Genomic DNA, 17,183 nt, shown 5'->3' with positions numbered 1-17,183 from the left:
GAGGAAAAAGATCTTGGTTATTCACCCTATCCATGCTCCTCATGACTTTATAAACCTCTATAAGGTCACCCCTCTGCTTCTGACACTGCAGGGAAACAGCCCCAGTCTCTTCAGCCTTTGCCTGTAACTCAAACCCTCCAGTCCCAGCAACATCATTGTAAATCTTTTCTGCACTCTCTCAGGTTTAACAATGATTATTTGTCTTACTATAGAAGGACAAACAGAATTGAACACAGTACTTTAAAAGTGGCCTATTATGTAGAAGAGAGGAGATTACAAAGAAGTATTCAAAATTGTGCAGGATCTGGGCAGCGTAAATACAGGAAAAAAAAGTTGTCACACATGAAAGGGTCAAAGAACAAGAGGGTGCAGATTTAAAGTAATTAGTAAACAAGGCAAATGTAATATGATGGAAATCTTTGCATGTAGCAAATGTTTAAGGTTTGGCCTGAGAATGTGACTCAGGCAGATTCAATCAAAGCATTCAGAAGGGAATTGGACTTATATCTGAAAAAGTATAATGAGAAGGGTTACCAGGAGAATCTGGTGATATGGCAATAGGGCAGTTGCTCATTCACAGAGTTAGTGCAAACATGATGTGCTAAATGGCCTCCTCAGCTGCAACAATTCTATAATAAGGTTACATTACTAATGGCATTGGTTAAAACTTAGCAGGATTCCTTATTTAAGGAGGAACGTACATTTATATATTGCTTTTCACATTGTCAAATCATCCTAAAGTCCTTTGCAATTAATGGATACTTTTCAAGTGTGACATTAGATCAGTTACACAGATTATGAGAACCTGACTGCTTCTTCTGAATTATTACTGGCAACCAACCCGTCAACAATATGCAAGCTATGTTCCTCAATGTCAAAGGGAGAAAAGGGAAAATATCCCAAGTTACTTCTGTACTTTTAAGAATAATTCCGTTAAGAATGTTGTTTCTAAAAATAAGGACTAAAAATTTAAGAATGAGAATTTTATTAAAATGGTACAAAGTTGTTCCTCAGTTGCACAACAGCTAAGTGGTTCTCAAAGCAAAAGTACCATGTACACATACACTGATGTAGAGTTTTCAGTCGGAGTAAAAGTTACTTGAAATCTCGGCAGTGTTTAAAAATGCCAAAACCATCAATGAAATTCATCATGGCACTGCTAATTCTACATCTAGATATTTACATTAAGAAGATTACACTTGATCAATGTTTGCACCAAAAAAATCTAAAAAATACTGAAAAATATTGAAGGTACTGTGTATATTTTACAAGATGTACTGTAAAGGGTTTTAAACCAAAGTAGTAATAAGCTTTAGTATACAAGTTCTAAGCTGTCCGAGTGACATCTCAAACATGAAATACTAAACAATAGAGTGCTAATTGCTTAACATCAAGCAAAGCTATCAAGTCGGAATTTTGGCAGTATCGTTGGTCCCTATGTGTAAAACTGACAAAAAAATAAGGCACATACCTTAAAAACATTCAGCAAATAACATGCTGTTTCTCATGAAGGACAACCAATACGTTCAAGTTTACTAAACTAACTTAGAATGATCACAGCTACTTTAGAGTTGCATACAGTACTATAGAGCCAAATAAACTCTAAAATAAATGTTCTAAAAAACTAGTACCTGTCTCTGTATGGCTTTCCTGACAGAACTGAACAAAAACAAAAGAAAACATTACAAATAAAACAAGTTAAAACAGTATAACTGTTTGACCCATTATCTTCAATAAAAAGACAGTCAAGCATTCTGGCTACAAAGCCTTCACATCAGTTTTAAAACATCTGTAGGTCAACAGACTATTAATATCAATTAAAAGACCTACCTGAGTAAAAGACTTTTCTTGGCTTTGATTAAAAAGCTGGTCATATTAGTCAACAGTTTCACAAGGACAGTCACTTATAAAAACCTACCACAAGGTAAAACACCACTTGTGAAAATGCCAACACATATGACAAAATGCACAAGACTTGTGGTCATTACAATAACTACAGGAAACAGTGCTTGCGTTTGGCCATATATAGTGTTCTAAACATGCATATTAAACATTTACCTCAGCTCATTTTTTCAGTAAACAGAGTAAAGAAAACGCAGTTGCTAACATAAAATAAAACACTGATGTTGTTCAAGTTCAAAATGTCACTGCAGTGGAAAACACATACTTCCAAGTATGGTGTGGGGATACCCAAATTTAGACATCTTTATCCCATAACAGGGATATAATGGAATGCATCCTTTAGCTGGGATGAAATAGTTTTAAAAAAAAGTACATTGGTGGCTAAAGAAAGAAAGAACCTTGTCCATATACTCAGTGTTCAGATCTTTATGGCATAACTGTTAGGAATTTGCTTTCTTCTGCAAGTGAAGTCAGCAAAGAGGTCATGTCGCCAATGGCCATATTTGTAGTGCTCACAGGCATGCTGTGGAATGTGAGAGATGTACGTGGCGTATTGAGGCGAGAAGAAGTCTGGGAGAGGTTCTGCAGAATGCTTGGACTCAGGGCTCCTGAAATGAAGCTGCCATGGTCTCCATCATCTAGGATTGCATCAAAATCAATCTGTACAGTATCTAGTCTATTGCTATCAACAGTGCTAGTCACTTGATTGGATCCTGGGGAAAGCAGCTCAGAAGACTTAGATTGGCCAGCCTGCTGCAGCTGGCAGTCAGTCTCCTGACCAGTGAATGAGACAGTTTTCATGGCTTGTTGTTTGAAGTTAGAATTTTGATTATAATCTTGACTGATATAATATTGTAAATTGGAGCACGAATTGTGCATGGTCTGCTGCTGATCTTGCATCTCTGTTTTAATACTGGTCATCCTGGACATTTGGTTATTACCTACATTGCTGTGTTGGTGTGGTGCACGATTCGCCAAAAGACTTGGCTGTTTGTTGGCATTGTGATTTGCATATATTTGATGAGCCTTTGCTATATATGATCCGAATTGTAGACTTCCTGGATTATGAGAAATTTGTTGAGAACCATGAAGCCCTAGAAACACAGCAGGTTGAGATGGCTGATTACCTGATTCATTGATGCCTGAACCATTGATATTTGTCTGAGCAGGTCTATTTATATCATGGAAATGTAACCCTTCCATCATTTGCTGACTGTCAGTTTGCTGACACTGAATGAAATTCTGCACCATCATATTTCTGTTTTGCATCCCATTGGTCATCTTCGTGGTTTCATGACCTGTTGGCATTGAAGAAAGTGTGCGTCCTGCTTGGCTGTTATTAACTTGTGAACTGTTCAGCTCGACTTCTTGGTTTGGTAAATTTGCAGCATAAGGGAAATCCATGACTGCAGAACCAAACATCTGTCTGCTTGGGTTTCGTTTAAGCTCCTGTCCTTTGCTTGTTGAGGGGTTCAAAGAGTTACCTGTAGTCATCATATTGTACTGAACACCATATGGAGTTTCTTCCATATATTGGTGATAACCATTTGGCTGACCTGCAAAAACATTCTGTTGAACCACTGACAGGTTCTGTTGAGGGTTTGTTGTGTTAAATATACCAAGTGACCGACTTTGCTGCACTGAACCCACAGCTTGCTGCTCATACTTCTGCTTTTGAGGTGACATGTCAACACTTCCCGAGCTTACTTCATTCCATTGAATTGGTAGATCATCCTTATTTGTTTCAGAGTTCATCTGTGGGCTGTGGTACTGCTGGTTCGCTGAATGAGACTGGTCAAAAGAGGGCATGGATCCTGCTATATCTTGTTGTAATTCATTGGCTGATAGGTCTGACAGATGGTCATATGTTTCCTGGCTTGACATATTTATTTCACTCTGGAAGAGATTGCCTACTTTATTATTTTGCGAGCTAATGTACTGAACAACATCGTCTGGCAAGATATCCTCATCAATATGGCCATAAGTTTCCATAGCCATGGCCTCCAGGGCAACATTTTCACTAATACTAGGAGGGCAAGGAGAATAGGTATTCCGATGGAGGTTTCCATCAGATCGAGTGTAGTTCTGAAGACTGAGATTACGTTGTTCCATCGAAGGAGGCACAGGGAGAGGGTTAACATTGTTAAGACTGTTAAAACGATGTACCCGGGGTAAAGAGAGGGGATCCGTCACAGTTCTCACAGGATCACTGGCTCTTCTTATTCCGTTGCCTGGTACATCGTGAGGCAACAAGGGCCTCCGGCCGTATCCATTCGGTCCCCCATCACTGCATCTTCGAGAAATATTCGCCTGAGGCAAGGGAAATACTCGACTGTCTCTGCAGTCACCTAACAGGGACATCCTTGTCTTTAGGCTCATCCGCTCCATGTTCGGCAATGGAGTTGGTGGTGGTCCACCCGTGGCTGCAGCATATTTGGCCTTCAGCCGATAATGCTGTGCTGGAGTAAGGCTCAGTAGCCCAGGTAGCCCACCACATTGGCTGGCATCACTTGACCGCCTGGATGCATCTGTTGAGATGGGGTCGTAGGAATCAGTAACACTCAGGTTGTTTGGTCGGCTTTCAGCCTGGGAGACCTCACTGGACCTTCTACTTGATAGATATGGTGAAATGCCAGAAGACCTGCGGCTGCTCATGTAGGCGGAGCTAATGGTACTGGTGGTGCTGTCACGTCTCTCATTTAGCTTCTTTAACATTGTGACTTCTGCATTTGAAAGTTCATTTCTGTTTGGCAGGATAGTCATGGACCCTCCAACACTAGAGCTGTCCAGCTGAGAACCTGTGTTTAAATACAAGATTTTAATCAGCAAGTATATCTTTAGACAGTCCTAGTGTTCTTTAATGTTCAACTGGGAGAATTTCAATGCACCGTTAGAAGGAAGTTGAGCTTAAAACGGCAAAGAATATTTTAAAAATTTTCAATTCCTGAGCTACTGGACAAGAATTAATTATAATGGGTAATTAACTAAAAAAAAGGTTCTTTCACCCAACAGTACAGGCACAAACTTAATTTGAAAATTACTTGTATACTTTCGCAGATGTGTACCAGACATTCCTTTCAGTTCAGTCTTTTCCTTCAAATTACTCAGTATTCCCCACCATAATCCAGCTTTTAAAGTCTATATTAAAACATCTGGATTGCTTTACAATTGCTCTCTATTTGCCAATAGGCTACAACATATCTAGTACAACTAAATGCCAACTATAAAGGCAATTCTCAATAGTACACTATTTTGTGCTACAAAGGGTCATCTAAAATATTGGAGAACAGTTCTATTACCACTATAACTGCTGTCGGGCTCTATTTACTGAAGTGGGGACTGTATTCTATGAAACTTCATCCATGTAACAGGCCACCAAAGGTCAATTCTGGGAGTGGAATTTTTCAATCTTGTTAGGTCAGCTCTTCCACAAATTTGAAAGACCTCTTAACACAAATGAACCAGAGAGAATCTTTGACATAAATAAAAGAACATTAAAAGAAATCACCATGAAGCTTTTCTATTTGTGTTATGGATCCAACTTATTTCTATGGGAAATGGAATCCTGGACTAGTATTAATGTCCTTCTCAGAATTGGAAATACACTTTTTAATACAAGTGTTGCAATTTAATTTAGAACACTGAAACGTTTTACATCTGCAACAAATGGCACAAGTATTTGACAGGACGTGTCTGCAGAAGTCCTTTTGGTTTGCAACCATTTTTGATGACAAAAAATATTTTTTTCCACAAATCAGCCCCAGCTAAACATTGATAGTAAGCAAATTATCCATTAATCGCTTTCAGACACTTTTTGAGAGAGAATTTTGTCTGCATGAGTTAGATGGAGTAGTGCTGTGCATGTTAGACATCCCGAAAAGCAGCAAACACTCTCACTGTCAAGTGCAGTATAAGCATATCCTTATACTGCCTCCTTATTGCACCTCACTGCTTAAAGTCAATGCTCCTTCTTCTTCAAACATAAAACTTCCAATTGGCAAATGTGTCAGATTGTCGACTGGGAGCTTTGTTTGTTAAAGTGGAACCCATTATCTTAGGAAAACTTCAGGAAGCACCAATTTAGACAGCAGAGTAAGGCAGTCAAATTTCCATGCTGGGAATCTATTAAACTCAAGGGTTCTTTTCTTCCTTTAAACTACAATGACAATTGTTGTAAAAGCAGGCTGAGAATACGGAAATATTTATACTTGTCTGCAGTCTATGATACCTGAAGTGATCAGTTTTAGCGTTTCTTGATTATTGCTACTCTTTTCATTTTAAAGACCAAAATATAGAAATCACTAAATCGATAATTATTTCCAGTATTAATTAAGAAGCATTTGTCATTTTAGAAAACCAGCTAGTTGTTTCAGGAATCAATTGATTCAAAAACTTTTTCTCAATGGCCTCCAGCCATTTTAACATGAAACATAATTAAATATCCTGCAATATTCTGTGGCTCAGATAATTGTCTCTTCTCTGTCTTTTAAAGGAATAATTTAATTCTTCCTTACCACTTCCTGTTATAGGAGGCAAGGTTGTGTTTTTGGTAGCTGGAATGTTGTTGACTCTGGGAAGAAGTCCATTGACTTGTTTCAACCTTTCCACCTTTAGCTGCTCCATCCACCTGGTCCCTGTCAAATTTCTTCTGGCTTGCAGGCCCAATGCTGAAGTTGCTGTAGAAACTGTAGAGTCCATAATTGGTGCCTCATCAATGGCACTGAGATCTCCCACACTGCCTCCGCTATTCAGATTAAGCTCGATCCCACTGTTGGAGTAGTTGCTGAAGGGGGACGGTTCACTGCTGCATGAAGACTGACCACCAGGGCTTGGCTGAGATGTCTGTGGGATGGACAGAAAGGAACAGCTGAGTTGCCTTGGTTTTTTATGCATGAGGGAATCCGATAGCTTTGTAAATGCAGCACAAAGCTAAACTGATTATTGTGCTCATGAAAGTGACGTAAAAAAACATTAGCACATAAAATAATAAGAATCTGACATTTAAAATGTTGCTAAGTTGTGCATTATCTAAGCTCATGTAAAATAGTAACAGAACCTGAGTAACATGCCAAAATACTAAGAGTTACACTTGTACACAAATCCACCAGAACTAAATAGTGCCAAGCCTTTACAAGTGGGCAGATTGTACTTTTGATGTGGTTCTGACTAGTCAAGCAATGTATGTGGTGACCTAACATAAGAAAATTACATCAGAAATTATGACTGCAATGTACCTAGCTTCAGTGTAAGAATGGAAAAAGAAAATTAAAATATCAAGAAAGTAAGAGTTTTTAGTTAAATTAAAGGGAAGGAAAATTTGGTAAATTGTGCTGCAGTTCGCCAACTGGAAAATTTAAAGAGATAATGAAAACACTACAACTTCAGCATATTCCAGGAAGGATAACGGGACTGCATTGACAATTGTGGTTTTAGGCAGATTAGATAAAATTTGAAATTAAAAGAAAAGTACTTAGCACTTGTTAGACATATGATGTACATCAAAAATAAGTTGGCAGAAATACAATGAGAAAGCAATCTGCAAAGATGAAGGAGTATGAGAGAGATTTTAACAAAGAGAAAACATAAAATAGTCCTCAAAGGTTTCTCAGCATTTATTTGCAATTATCTGCCCAGAAGCGCTCAGTGCTTTTATTAATGTCCCAATATTCCTTTACTATGACACATTAGTGGTACCTAAGAGAATAGACTCAGTGGGGATATGGTTAATAAGAGATGGTTTTAAGATGGAGATCTTTCAACACAGGTGATAGATATTGGTATCAGGATTATAGGATATAGAACAGTTAGTGGAGTTAATTCTTCAAGACCCAGTCAGGTCTAAATCTGACTGCATTCTCACCCAATGCAACTGACCCTTACTAGCCCTCTCAGTGATTCATGAAGCCCCATCACCATTTTCTCAATGCAATAATTCCCAGCAAGGTCAGCAACCCTTACATTGCAGATTTCCTTTTAAAATCTAGAAACATCTCAATACCAGCCTTAATTTGTACAGCAATTTCAAGTAATCAGAGAATGAAACATACAATAAAATCTCACCTTATTACCCACTGTCCTTGGGAAGACAGAACAAGAAATGAGACAGCACCAGACAGAAAGGTCAGCAAATTAGTGAAAGCAAGGAAGAGAACAGAAAGTTACTTCAGTTAGTAGTGATTAAATGCAGGGCAGGGATAATTGAAACAAGGGATCAGTATATTTCACTAACAGTCAAGTAAACACAGTTTTTTTTAAAATTGAGAAGTGAGGTATTACTTGTCTGAGCAAGTTGATTAATTTTTTTTACACACCATATTAAACACATTATTCTCATAAAGCCTGTTGCCTCATCAAATAAAACTAAAACAATTTAGTGGAACATGGTTTTGCTTTTAACATATTCACAGTTGCCATCACTGCTTGCCCAAAACCTGTTAATTTTAGCCCAGATTGTCGTTTCCAAAATGTTTCTCGCTGGGGTAAACTGACTGGGCTGTGGTTGCTAGGTTTATCCATACAAATGTTTTGAACACAGATGCAACATTGGCAATCCTCCAGTCTTCTGTATCTGAGGAGGACTGGAAGATTGTAGCCAGTTACTCTGCAGTTTCCAACATTACTTCCCTCAGCATCCTCAGACCCATCACATTCAGTCTGATGACTTATCAACTTCAAAAGCTCCTTTTTAAAAGATTTTCAGATGTTATTCATGGTTAGCCATCTGTATTCATGCACTTTGCCATCTTAAACTCAATTTAACAATGGAAAAGAAGCTTTAACAGGTGGCACTGGAAACTTTTCAACTGAGCTTATGTACAGTTTTTCTCCTCAGCACAGACACCAAGGAATAGATATCAGAAGGTCACAGTTAGCTGATCCTAGTGAGGGATTATAAATGTACTCCTAAATTTGCCTGCAGGTATGAAATCAAATAAGACACGACTCTGTTTTCCACAAGTGAAAAGCCTGCTGACAGTCATTTTTATTATGTATAGAACCTTTTATTGAATGGAGTACCAGAGCTCTGCCATTAACTGTGGTACAGGTGGTCATTAAGAATAAGCATCTTCAGGGCAGGAGGATAAAAATCTGGAAAGAAAATGCTTTAAATTTGGTGAAATGAATGTCATAATTAATTTTAAAAATAATAGCATACCATTGGCTTCTCTGTCTTTATGGCCTTAACTTGAAGGCATTCTTCCCGCTTTGAGGTAGTGTTGTTTAACTCAGCCTGTTGCTGCCCAGGTGATTTAGACCGGGAGTTGTTGCCTGAGTCCCTGGGTGGTGGTGGTCTTGGGTGGATATCTCCTCGCTGTTTCTTCGTGATATGAGCCTCAGGGCCATGGACTGTTTTGACATGTTTTCGGAGGGAACTGGGATCAGTATAACGCTTTGTGCAGCCAGGAATTTTACAAACGTAAGGTTTCTGATAAAAGCCAAAAAGAAGCATTAAAAGGAGGGTTCACAACAAAGTGACAGCGAAATAAATTGAACATTAAAAACCTGGATGCAAAGTTGATTTACTGACTGAGTTATGTGTTTTTTTTTGAGGTGAAGAATTGGTTTTAAGAATGGACTTGCAATTTCCAACAGTTTGCTCAAACGTTTGACTATTAGGTCAACAAAGAGAGCAAGAGTTTTGTGTCCAGTCAACCATAAATATGAACGGGTACCCCAAAATGGATTGACTGAAAACCACTTTTGATGAGTATCATTACTTTTGTACATTTTTGAGAAACTTAATAAATTCTATAAAATCTGTGAACAAGGAGTGATCTGAAAGAAGGAAGACTGATGAGCTGATGTCTAGAGAAATTAATTAGCTGAGCAGATAGGGAAATAGTTATGAGTTGAAAATTCTTTGTCTAAACTAGTACAGTGGTTTAAAATAGAACTAGAAAAACATATGAACTGGATTAGTGGTGCTGGAAGAGCACAGCAGTTCAGGCAGCATCCAAGGAGTTTCGAAATCGACGTTTCGGGCAAAAGCCCTTGTTTTTGCCTCAAACATATGAACTGCATTGAATGCTTGGATTAACTTGTTAAACTACTTATGACTGCATAAAGAATAAGGACTCAATGTGCACAGCTGTTGGGCAAGAAGATCTATAATTTATATTATAAACATCCATTTTTGTTTACAGTTGGTTTTAAATTACAATCTACAATTTACCTTCTGCAGTCACTAGCTGGAAACAGGGTTGTAGCAAGGCTTCCGATGAAAGAGCAGTTTAATTAAGGTCCAACTAAAACAGGATCTTCATTAAGTAAGTCAGATGGGTGTTTGTCTTAGGAGCACATAAAACTAGCTAACTTCATGTGACTTATAATACAGCGCCAGAGTTGAGTGATTAAAGGAGTTCAGAAAGTAAAAAGGTGAATCATTTCTCTTGCTTTCATCTTCTCCTGAATTTTTGAACGTAGGAATTGATTCTTATTCTGTTAAAGGCACAGAAGTTTGTTTTTGGGTGAGTACCTGGAAAGTGATAAAAGTTTATTCCATTCCTAAGTTTTAAAATAACAGTAAGTTATAGTTATGATTAATAATACAAAAAAAACTAACTGTAATTCCTGAGAACACATGAAAATGACAGCTCAGGTGATGTGTCACAATTGCAGCACATGGGAATTCCTGTATGCTGGTTTGGTCCAGAGCAAACACAACAATGGCTAATGTTCATCGTTTGAGAAGCTTCAGCTCAAGAGTTTGAGTAGAGGATGACCCGACAGATGATGCAATGTAGCTGGAATGGAGAAAGTTATCTGGATTCATATACCAGGAAGCAGTCACGCCTCTTATTATTGAGTCAGCGTTCATGGTTAGCCATCTGTATCCTTGAACTTTGCCATCTTAAACTCACTTTATCAAAGGAAAAGAAGCTTTAACAATTGGCATTAGAAGCTTTCCAACTGAGCTTATGTACAGTTTGCTGATTTCCTCCTCAGCACAGACACCAAGGGATAGATATCAGAAGGTTATAGTTAGTTGATCCTAATGAAGGACTGTAAATGTACTCCTAAATTTGCCTGCACGTTTGAAATCAAATAAGAAAATACTACTGTGAGTCAGGCAAGGGAGCCTAGAGCACTGGAGAAGCCTTTGCAATTGGTTTGAAGTTCTTTCGGCTTGTCCAGCTATGAATGAAAGTTGAAGAACGGATGGATTAATTGACCATGGCACCATGGTACACTGTGCTATTCAAAACTGGGGGTAAAGGAATGTCATAGTAGAAGGGACATTATAATTAGATTAGATTACATTACAGCATGGAAACAGGCCCTTCAGCCCAACAAGTCCACACCGACCCGCCGAAGCGCAACCCACCCATACCCCTACATTTACACCTTACCTAACACTACGGGCAATTTAGCATGGCCAATTCACCTGACCTGCACATCTTTGGACTGTGGGAGGAAACCGGAGCACCCGGAGGAAACCCACGCAGACACGGGGAGAACGTGCAAACTCCACACAGTCAGTCGCCTGAGGCAGGAATTGAACCCGGGTCTCAGGCGCTGTGAGGCAGCAGTGCTAACCACTGTGCCACCGTGCCGCCCACGGTGAGAGACTGATACTGTTGACTGCAATTGAGTTTGAGAGTTCAGATATTCTGTTGCCTGCTCGGTGCCAGGGTTTTGGATATTTGCTCAGGGCTGGAGATGAATGTGTAGTGAGAATGGATGATACAGTGTTCGTAGGTACCCATGCTACAAATGTTACAAAGAAGGAGATTCTGCTTGGTCAGCATGAGAAACTAGTTGCAAAATCAAGAAGCAGATGCTCAAAGTTCAGAATTTTTGGATTATTACATGCAAGTTTGCAGATTCAATTAGACAGACTAGTGTGGGAGAGGTGCATTCCAGTTCATGGGCTCGAGCACCAATATTGGGACAATGGGATCAGTATCAATGGAATTATCTCCACCTGAACTATGTTAGGATTTGTGTTCTTGCCAATCTCTTACAAATTGGGAAATGGACAGGATTTTAAACTCAACAGTGGGGGTAAAAGATAAAATTTGTAAACTTGTGGAAAATCAAAATATTATGGCCAAAGAGAATCTAAGACAGAAACAATGAATACGAATATAAGACAAGAATTTATAAACAGAAATAATATGGTAATTGGGACTTCTATAACGGCATCCTCAGCAGCTGGCAAAGAGAGTCCCAATTAGGATGAAGTCATCTGTCTGCCACGATAACAGTTATCCTATGTCAGCTGGAGAGGAACAAGAAACTTGGTAAGGGAGAAGATAAATTCAGGTGGTATGGCTCATTGTTAAACAGAGAAGGTCTCCTGTTCAAAGAGGACCAGATATTAGACTCCAAATTCAAAAGCTGAACCTCAAAGCCAATCACCCAAAGCTCATCCAAATTGGCCTAGAAGCAGAAAAATCAGAAGAATTCAGGTCTGGCTAAAGGACAGGTGGGGGGGAAGAGGACTTCTTTTTCACTGGACACTGGGGCCGGTTCTTGACTATGAGGGAGCTGCTAATTTTGCACTTGCATGGGATCTGGATTCCAACAGAATTAGTGAAAAAGGATTTAGGCTTTAAGCTAGTAACACAGTGCAGCTGGGAGACTTACATAAGAAAGCTAAGCAGCCTAAATGTAAACAAAACAGGGTAGGAAAGAAATAGTGAAGAATAAAATAAAGGAGGAAATGATCGCAAGGGAATAAATAGTGTTGGAAATATGGTTGACTGTGAAGATATGAAAAACGGATTGCAATAGTTGGGAGTAGGATGAGCACACAAGTGGTGTTTGAAATTTAATCTGAAATATGTGAAATGGTGCAGTTCTAGTAAAGTCATTCTGCCAAACATATTCCTGCCATAATCCCATTGTATTGCTTGAAAATTGGTGTATCCCCACACTAAGTCGGCGGAGGGATGTGGGTTTATTCACTCATGGTTGTTGGCTGGCTAACATTTATTGGCCTAGTTGCCCTTGAGAAGGTGGTGTTGAACTGCGTTATTGCACTGCTGCAGTCCATGTGCTGTAGGTAGACCCAACAATGCAACTACAGAGGGAGTTCTGGGATTTTCATTCAGCGTCAGTGAAGGAACAGTGATATATTTTCAAGTCAGGATGGTGAATGGCTTGGAAGGGAACATGTAGATGGTAGTGTGCCCATTTATCCGCCTGTCCTTCAACAAATTGGTAGAAAACTTGAATAAAAAGTACAAATGTACATTATTTTTGTAGGTGCTCTGAGATTCCAACTATTAGTATGGTTTATCATTTATTATATCTTTTATCCAACTGGATTCTATGTTTTAGCTGTTAATTGCATTCCTTTTTTCTACTGCCATTATTTTAATCACAAATAAATGTAGCTATTCAGCTTTCTTGTTTCCTTTCTCTTCACTTTTCAAAATATGTTGTAACTTGATGTGTGAGAGTTCCAGACCTGACTTTTTGGTAGTCTTGTCTCAGTGTCAACATTAGTGCCTTTGGCTCTACTTTTTTTTTATTACACACCCCACCCTAATATTCCATCATACTCCTGACTTGTGCCTTGTAGATGATGGATGGGCGCTGGGGGGGTAATTTACTTGCCACAGTATTCCTAGCCTCTGACCTGCTCTTATGTGGTGAGTCCATTTCAGTTTCTCGTCAATGGTAACCCCAGGATGTTGATAATGGGGGATTCGATGATGGCATCTTCACTGAATGTCAAGGACAGTGGTTAGGTGGTCTCTTTTTGGGGATGGTTATTGCTTGGCATTTGCGTGGTGTGAATGCTACTTGTCACTTGTCAGCCCAAGCCTGGAGAGCATATGAATCTTGTTGCATTTGAACATGTTGAACACAGTACATGTTTTGCTTCAAAATCTGTGGTGTCGTAAATGGTGCTGAACAGTTTTGCCGATGATTGCACAATCCCCGCTTCTAATCTTAGAATGGAGGGAAGATCATTGATGAAGCAGCTAAGATAGTCTGGCCTAAGACACTATCTTGAGGGGCTCCTGCAGGGATACCCTGGTGCTGAGATGACTGACCTCCAACAACCACAACCATCTTCCTATATGCTAGGTATGACTCCAATTAGCAAAGAGTTTTCCCTCGATACCCATTCATTTCAGTTTTGCTAGGGCTCCTTGGTGCCACACTCAGTCAAATGTGACCTTGATGTCAAGGGCTGTCACTCTTACCTCACCTTTGGAATTCAGCTCTTTTGTCCATGTTTGAACCAAGGCTATAATGAGGTCAGGAGCTGATTTGCTCTAGCAGAAGCAAACTGGGTGTCACAGAGCAGGTTAATGCTGAGCAGGTGGTTTTGCTTGATAGAACTGTTGATGATGCCTTCCATCATTTTATTGACAGATGAGTGTAGACTGATGGGTCAGTAACAGGATGGTTGGATGTGTCCTGCACTTTGTGTAGAGGACACAGCTGGGAAAAATTCCACATTGTTGGGTGATGCCAGTATTGTAACTGTACTGGAAAATCTTGGTTAAAGGGAACAGCAAGTTCTGGAGCACAAGTCTACAATACTATGGCTAGAGTGTTGTCAGGCCCACAGCCTATTCACTGTGCAATGTCTCCAACCATTTCTTGATATCACTTGGAGTGAATCGAACTGGCTGAAGACGGGTATCTGTGATGCTAACAACGACTGGAAGAGGCCGAGATAGATCATCCATTCGACATTTCTGGATGACGATTGCTGCAATTACTCCAGTCTTATCTTTTGCACTTATGTGCTGGGCTTTTCTATCATTGAGGATAGGGATATTTGTGGAGCCTCCATTTCCGATGAGTTAATAATTGTCCACCATCATTAACAACTGAATGTGGCTAGAATGCAGAGCTTAGATCTGATCTGTTGATTGTGGGATTACTTAGCCTATCACTTGCTACTTATGCTGTTTCACATACCAGTAGTCCTGTTTGATAGCTTCACCAGTTTGACATCCCATTTTTAGGTATGCCATGTGCTACTCCTGGCATGCCCTTCTACACTCCCCACTGGTCCAGGGTTGATCCCCTGGCTTGATGGTAATGGTTGTGTATGGGATATGCTTGAACATGTCGTTGCTGATTGCGCTGCTATTGAAGGCCCACAGCACCTCATAGATGCTGGATCTGTTCAAAGTCAGTCCCATTTAGCACAATTTGTGATAAAATAATGGCAGTAGAAAAAAGGAATGCAATTAACAGCTAAAAAATAAAATCCAGATGGATATAATACTAATAGTTGGAATCTCAGAGAGCACCTACAAAAATAATGTACATTTGTACTTTTTATTCAAGCTTTCTACCAATTTGTTGAAGGGAGATTGAGAAGAAATACGCATATGTATTAGAGAAATGGATAACAAACAGAATAACACTCATGGGTTGGTGTCTAGAAATAGGAGCCACCAACTCAGGATATGGAATAGGCCATTTAGAACTGAGAAGAGGAAATATTTCTTCACTCAGAGTGGATCAACCTGTGGAATTCTGTATCACACAAGGCAAATGAAGGCCAAAGGACTCATTACATTCAACAAAGATCTTTTAGATTTCAAATGAATCAAGGGGTATGGGGAGAAAGCAAGAATATGGCATTGAGATAGAAATCAGCCATGATCATATTGAATGACAGAGCAGCCTTGAAGAGCCAAATGGGCTACTTCTGCTCCTAAGTTTTATGTTTCTATTATTTTGATTACACTGAAAGTAAGTGAAAAGAAGAAGAGGACAGTGAATGGAGTTCCTATAAAGTGTACAGGACTCCATTCTACCCCAACACTTAAGAAGCGCACAAAAAAAAATGATAGATCTAGTAATGGTAAATAATATTGGATGTAGTAATGTAGTAATTAAACTAAAGCAATTATTGAAACAAGTGTTAGGGAACATCGAGGAAATAGTGACCTTAGTACAGTACAGTGGAAAATATTTTCCATTAACAGGAAAGAACAAACCAAACAGCAGTGAGTCTCCACAGATGAATTCCATCATAAAGCAATAGCTGTGGATTAGTAGTAAGGTATACATTAAATATTTAGACAATAGTACAGGGCATGATAAGAGAGAATAGGAGAGAAGCCAATTAAACAAAAGGGAAGATAAAGAAAACATATGAAACTAAACTACCAAGGAATATGAAACAAAATAGCCACAGCCACAGCCACAGCAATACAAATGTAAGGATGTACTGAGAATACCAGCATTAAGTTATAGATAGATAATACAATGGGTAGTGCTGGGGAGAAGGCAGAAATGCTAAATCATTATTTTGCTTCAGTATTTATCAGGGAGATAGACCAATTAGAAAGGTGGCATGGTGACTCAGTGGTTAGCACTGCTGCCTCACAGCATCAGGGCCTGAGTTCAATTCCACCCTCGGGCGACTGTCTGTATGGAGGATGTACATTCTCCCAGTGTCTGCATGGGTTTCCTCCAGGTGCTCCAGTTTTCTGCCACAGTCCAACAATTGGCCATGCTAAATTGCCCTTACTGTCCGGGGATGTGTAGGCTGGGAGGATTAGCCAGGGGAAATGCAGGATTACAAAGATATGGTAGGGGGTTGGGCCTGGGTGCAATCTTCTTTGGAGGGTTGGTGTGGATTTGATAGGCAAAATGGCCTGCTTCCACATTGTAGGGATTCTCTGAAAAGTAACAATATGTCTGCATACAAAATAAAAAAGAATGTATGTAATAAAATAATCAGCCTCAAAACAGGATAAAAACCCCTGACAATAACGGATTGCAACCATACATTTAAAGAAAATTAAGCAAGACATACTAGAACATTACAATGCAACTATAATATTTGTTCCAAAATTAAGTAGAACCAAAAGACTGGGAGCTAGCCAATGAACTTCATTTATTTTTGAAGGGAATCAGAACATGACCAGGTTCAGTCATCTTAACATTTGTTATCAGGAAAATACCATAATCGAATTATCCAGTAAAGGAGAGGGAAGGTTTAGAAAAAGGAAATATAAAAATGAATAGGTAAGTATGGATTTCATAAAGGTAATTTTTTTGCTTGACCAAACTTATTAATTTTGTTAAGGGGCTAACTTAGAGAGTAGAAAATAGTAGATGTAATTTACCTGGATTTTCAAAAGATTATCAATAATGTGGCCTATATAAATGAATAAATAAGATCATAGAATGCAGAGTTGGGGATAAGTGGTGAATAGATTGCTTTCAGGACAGAAATCAGAGAATGGAAGTGAAAGGTGGCAGCAGGTGGGAATTGGTGTTCCACAAGATTCAGAACTGAGACAACTGCTGTTCAAAATGTAAGTTAATGATTTGAAATTTGGGATCAA

General features: G+C 39.2%; 1 protein-coding gene across 7 annotated transcripts in view; it reads right to left on the bottom strand.

Annotated features, from left to right (window-relative positions):
• Nucleotides 1-968: 968 nt before the first annotated feature.
• LOC122549307 (transcriptional activator GLI3-like) overlaps nt 969-17,183 on the bottom strand; it is a 396,212-nt gene continuing 379,997 nt past the window's right edge. For all 7 annotated transcript variants that reach the window (XM_043688905.1, XM_043688906.1, XM_043688908.1 and 4 more), the window contains 3 exons: nt 9,059-9,328; nt 6,417-6,744; nt 969-4,700 (listed from right to left, as the gene is read on the bottom strand). In XM_043688905.1, the coding sequence (XP_043544840.1) occupies nt 2,329-4,700; nt 6,417-6,744; nt 9,059-9,328 (2,970 nt within the window). In that variant the 3' untranslated portion in view covers nt 969-2,328. The remainder of the gene's footprint in view (nt 4,701-6,416; nt 6,745-9,058; nt 9,329-17,183) is intronic.

This window comes from Chiloscyllium plagiosum, chromosome 4 (assembly GCF_004010195.1).
Source record: "Chiloscyllium plagiosum isolate BGI_BamShark_2017 chromosome 4, ASM401019v2, whole genome shotgun sequence".
NCBI lineage: Eukaryota > Metazoa > Chordata > Chondrichthyes > Orectolobiformes > Hemiscylliidae > Chiloscyllium > Chiloscyllium plagiosum.
Note: the sequence above shows the minus strand (reverse complement) of the source record. Positions and strands in the feature narration are given on the sequence as shown.